Source organism: Gossypium raimondii, chromosome 4 (assembly GCF_025698545.1).
Source record: "Gossypium raimondii isolate GPD5lz chromosome 4, ASM2569854v1, whole genome shotgun sequence".
Lineage (NCBI taxonomy): Eukaryota > Viridiplantae > Streptophyta > Magnoliopsida > Malvales > Malvaceae > Gossypium > Gossypium raimondii.
In genome coordinates, this window is record NC_068568.1 from 16,310,647 (window position 1) to 16,316,184 (window position 5,538).

General features: G+C 31.2%; 1 protein-coding gene across 1 annotated transcript; it reads left to right on the forward strand.

Moving 5' to 3' along the window:
* The first annotated feature begins 1,551 nt into the window (after positions 1-1,551).
* On the forward strand, positions 1,552-4,010 carry LOC105767967 (hypothetical protein). The gene is made up of 4 exons (XM_012587596.2): positions 1,552-1,680; positions 1,760-1,837; positions 1,906-2,007; positions 3,747-4,010. The coding sequence occupies exons 1-4, from the start codon at positions 1,678-1,680 to the stop codon at positions 3,822-3,824; spliced, it is 261 nt and encodes an 86-aa protein (XP_012443050.1). The 5' UTR covers positions 1,552-1,677; the 3' UTR covers positions 3,825-4,010.
* The last annotated feature ends 1,528 nt before the right edge of the window (positions 4,011-5,538 follow it).

Below are 5,538 nucleotides of genomic sequence, written 5' to 3' on the forward strand. Positions count from 1 at the left end.
GATAAAAAGTGAGAAAATTATTTTATTGTGTAAACAAAAGTTAAAAATATTTAGAGAAAATTAAACCTATTTTATTTTGCTTTAAGGTATCAGCCCATTAAATGTTAAATAAAAAATGAATGCTTATTGCTCTTTTTCTAACATCTTCTACTTTAATTGGTTTTCTGTTGCTTCCATTAATTTTTTGAGTTAATTGCATGATTTATTACCCTCATTTTAAATTTTAAAACCTTTTAATTGCATCATTCAATTATTGATGTTATATCAATGAAGCCTTTTCATAACTAAAATTGTTATGTTATGCAGCTAAATGTAAAATAAAGAAAATAGAAGATTATTGTATAAAAGTAAAACCAAAAAAAAAAAATGAATGAATGAACCAAAAGCTTTTGTAAAAGCCTCAAACACCTCAAAATTAAGATTATTAAAACATTTATTTTTCTTAAAATTTAAATTTAAATTATGTTTTTATAAAATTTGACATGTTATTTAACAATCAAATTAATAATTTTAATAATAGAAAGACTTAATTAATAGTTTAGAATGATTTAAAGTTTAGACACTAAGCCACCAAGTCCGATTGAAATCTTCAGTTATATATTAAGTAGTTGTACTGAAAGATCGTTTTTTTTTTTTTGGAGGTAACTTTGAGAGGTTTTTGAACATCATTAGCTCATTACTAGACAATTTTATATAGGTCTGGTTACTGGCCAACCTTTTTTAACTAAAAAAGCTTTTTAAAATATTTATATCCCCATGCAAGATTATATTTTAAAAATAATTTTGTCATGAATAAAATGATAATTTTAAAATTATTAAATTTATTGTAAAATATTAAATACGTGAATATTATTTTATATAATAAAAATAATTCTACACATTATAATTATATTTTCAGAAAAGTGTTTAATGAATTAAATGTGGTAATCTATTTTTTTTTAGAATTTTAATTAATATTTTCTTTTGAAAAAGTCAATACTTTGTGTTGTAAAATAAATTCATAAAATTCACATGGATTAAAATTAGACATGTTCATGGGTCGGGTTGAAGGTTTGCTTGAAAAGTGGGAGGGTTCGGAAAAAAATATATGTCCGAAAAATAAATTTGGACAAAAAAATAAGGCTCGTTTATGATATGGGTCGAGCCTCGAGTAAGGCTTTTTTATCTGATCCTGGCCCGACTCAACCCGAATTTGCAAAAAAAGAAAACTGCAATTTTCTTGCTATTTTTTTTTACTGTTTTACTACTATTTTCTTGTTGTTTTCTCACTATTTTGTTGTTATTATTTGAATATTGTATAACTTTTGTTTTATTGTTAATTTTGTTACTATTTTAGAGATATTTGTTAAGTTACTGTTATTTTAAAGATATTTATTTTAATATTTTTGATGTATTATATTTTAAAAATAATTTATATAAAAAATCAATACGGAATTTTAATCCCAACCAAATTCCTTTTTAACTTTCCCGAAATATGATACATTTACGTAAGAAGAAATGTATTTTTTATTGGGTCATGGAGCCTGATCCGACCCGCCAATCGCAACCGTTAGTCCGGATCTAACCACCCAGCGGAACCCGCCCGTTTCATAGATTAGTTGGAATCCTATAAGGTTGAAAACCGCATCTCAATGTCGAAGAGCAGAGAAAGAAAACTCCAAAGAAAATAATTGAAAGATGGTAGATTTTTAGAATTCATTTCTTTTTTTCCTGCTTAATTTAATTTCACACTTAAGATTTCAATTTTTCTCTTGTTCAGGTTTGTATAGCTTGCCTGTTGCCGCTCTTCCTCGTCCCGATCGTCAACATTTTGCCTCTTCTTTTCGATTTCATCATGGTAAAATTATTTAATTTTTAATCCCCTTTGTTGCCTATTTGATTAATTATCCTCTTTTCTTGGTTCAGGGTAAAATTTACAGGCTTCTTGGATGGGAATACCGTAAACCAGAGAGAGCACCGCCGGCGTGTCCGTATAAACCGGCTGCCAAACTGGAAAACAATAGTAAAGTGAGTGACCGTTAATTGCCTGCTTTAATTAAGTTTATATTAATCCAATGTGTTCCTTTAAAGTTAATTTTGCTTTATTATTTATGCTGAATTATCATAACTAATGGGGGAAACACTGGTCTTGGAGATACATAGAATTTGTTAGGTTTTCGTTTGTGCAATTTGAAGATGCCAATCATTATGTGTAAAATATATTTGGTAAAATGCTAAAATCTTCAAGTTTTGAGGCTCTTAGCAAATGAAAACAGAGCAATGGAGGTCAAATTGTGTGCGTAAGATTAACCCCTCTTGTTGAAATTGCCTGGAAGAATTTCCAATAGGGAAACCAATCGATCGAAAAGTTCCGTGCCTAATCTGGCCTTGATTGAAGGGCTATCCTTTGGTGTTATAGCTTTTATTTTGAGCAAGGCCTAAGTGGTAGCCATCCATCAATCAGTTTTGGAAATTCTGTTTGCTATTGGAATGAGGATTGAGCCTTTGTGCTCTGGCCTATCACATTTTCTTGTTCAGAAGTTTAAACTGGTTTGCTTGCTAGCCTTTAGCCTTATGGTTTTAGGAGTGTGGAGGGATGGGTGTCACAGATATAAGGATAAAGACGAAGGAGAAAGGAAAACGAGCAAAGAAGGAAAATTTGCACCCCACCCTGGATAGGACAGAGTTGAAAGTAGATGACTAGATGAGAATGCAGATGAAAAAGTGGAAAGAAAGTAAATTTTGAGTGTGCTTGGCAGTGAAGAAAAGTGAGAGGAAAGAAAATAGGAGAGACGATTATTTTCCATCCTAATGCATAAAAACAAATCATTCCAAATTGGAATCATAAGAGGAGACAAAATGAGAGTGAGATGTAAGTTAATTCAAAATTATGCATTTTTCAAAAGGTCCATCTTATTTCCCGTCATTTTTCAACTCTACCAAGCAATGAATTGAAAGAAAATTACTTTTTTCTTTCAATTTTTCCATCTTTCCTACCAAGTCTTAGTTTTAGTTCAAGGGAAGAGAAGAGATAATTTCAGTGAAAATTTTGTTAATGAACTGGTGATTCTTCATGATTGTAGAAACTGTTTGGGTTTTGTTGTATGGTGATGCTATTTTGTCTCCACAAGCAACTATCGACGAATGCAAACTCTATTAATGGATTTATAGCAGTACTTGGGAGCTAACTTGTTTACAGTTATGAGCACCGTAGTTTTTGTTCTTCTTTGTCCATCTTAGTTCCCAAATTTACTATTATAATCTGAAATTCACTGGTAGGTAGCTAGAATGCATGATTCCATAAACAAATTAAACTTGGAAACTTTGCTGGTCCCAATTGTAGGGAAAATATTCTGTCTTCTTTCATTTTATTTCTTCAATGAAAACCAAAGGAGTGGGTAACATCAGATTCACTCCATGTTATTTGTGTTTTGTGTGAGGGAGACGTTGATACCAGCATGAGACGAATTTTTAGTTTCATAGAGTTGGTTTTGTGTCACTCTTGCATGTTATATGCTTGTTTGTAGCATTCTAATCAGGCTTGTTTTCTTTGCAAGCTTATCTTAAGCACCACTCATCCAGCAACGGCCAATACAAATAATTATTTATGTTTTATAAGCTGTTGGTAAAAAAACTCGAAATACTAATAATTGTTTATGTTACCGTGATTGCTGCTGCTTGCTTTCCTGGCTTTGGACTCACCCAAGTTTCTGCACACTCCATTCTTTATCTGTGCTGATTTGCTAAAGTTTGTGGTGGTTTTACAGGTGACCCCAGAAACAGAACCAGGTGCACCAGAGTCTAGTTCGAAACCCGTCGGTATGACCAATGGCAAGCAAGATTGATACTGAAAGCTTTTCCATGGTACTAAAATCAGACATAAACCTTTTTGAAGATGTACTTCTTAAGGTTGTTAATGGGTAGGGGGGAAAGATCACTCTGTATGTTTTTATTATACAATATGAACACAGTTAAGCATTAAAGCTGAAAATTTGACGTGGTTCAGATAATAATATTTCCATTTATTGGAAGCCCTGAAACCTGAAAAGGAAAGAAACTCCTTCCTCTCTAATCCTCTGCAAAAGGTCTGTTAAAGGCGCAGAGTCGATTAAGTTCAGCTCTGTTGGCTTATGCATTCTTTAAAGTAGTTGAAATTTTAAAAAATTTACTATATAGAAGAATGTAAAAAGGCTGAGGAGTCAAGTTTAGGGAAGTCAAGTTCGTTGAAATACAGAAAACTTGAGCTTAACTTGAAATTTGATGCACAAGCTCGATTGGATATATTTGTTTTTAAGCTTAAGTTTATCTAGAGAGCTATTACTTAAAGCTTGAACTTGATTAAATTTGTTTATCAATTTTTGTACTCAAGCTTGATTAATCTCGTACATATTTAAGCTTGAGACTTAAGAGTTAAATAATATATAGTAAGGTAATGTAATTTAATAATATAAAAATATTTAAAATATATATAAAAAACGAAAAGCTTGATAAGATTCACACACTGTTTGAATTGAGTGTTATTAGATTTAAATTCAACTTAACTGATAGTTCGAAGTATTCGAGTTAAAGGTGTTGATAAATTTTACTATCACTAGACCCATTAGCCTATTGAATACCAAGATTTTCCACAGGTTGACTATTATTTCATAAAATAATATTAAAGAAGAGCCGGCCTTATACTAAATTAATGATGATTATAAAATTGTCGGCAGCTTAAACATAGTGATGTTCAATGTTAAGAACCCAAATTAATAATTTAAAAAGAGCAGTGGGCATTGTTTGGACTCATTCCATGTTGCCTTCCCAAAGTTGAAACAAATTTTGGACTCTCATGTCTTCCTTTTTAACCTCTCCCTCTCATTTTACCCTGAGAATCTACACCACCGATTCTGTGGTGACCCACTTTCCTTATACCAAAATATAATGGAAAACCACATCAAGTTGATTTTTTAAAATTTTAATTTAATCAAGAAATTAAAAATTTTTTCAAAAAAAATCAGCAATAGTGTAGTGTATAAACCTAACTTTTTATTTGTTTAAAAAGGAAATTGGGTACCCCAACATGTGATCAACTGAATAAAATAAATTGAAGGGAAAGAAGGTTGTAAATGATGAATTGATTAGATTAAACATGGACGGTTAAAAGAGAGTGTAGTAATTTGGAAGTGGCCACCTAATTAGAAGCATGTGAGATGATTTTTTGGCAAAAGCATGTGGGTAGGTATAGCTAACTTAGGGAGACAACATAACCCAACCTGTAAGAAGGAAATATAAAATTCAAAAAGAGTAAATCTAGTCAAACAAAATGCCTTATAATCCTTAATAATGCTTTACTTGGTTGCTAAGGGAAGTTTGGAGTTATTTGTATTTCAATGGTCGATGTTTGAAGAAAGAAAGATGAATTATATGTATGCCTCATGTTTCTCAAACTTCATGCACATCAGTTGCGTTGTCGTTTCAAATTCAGTAATGGCATGGGCTACCCACTATTTTAGATTTTTTTTCTAAAAAGTTAGAAGATAATTTCTTCTACAAATCCCCTTTTAACTTAAAAAATAA

Bases quoted from the DNA above. Each gene is read 5' to 3' on its own strand.
- LOC105767967 (XM_012587596.2), top strand. The intron at 1,838-1,905 runs GTAAAATTATTT...TTCTTGGTTCAG, and splicing joins TTCTTTTCGATTTCATCATG to GGTAAAATTTACAGGCTTCT. The intron at 2,008-3,746 runs GTGAGTGACCGT...GTGGTTTTACAG, and splicing joins AACTGGAAAACAATAGTAAA to GTGACCCCAGAAACAGAACC.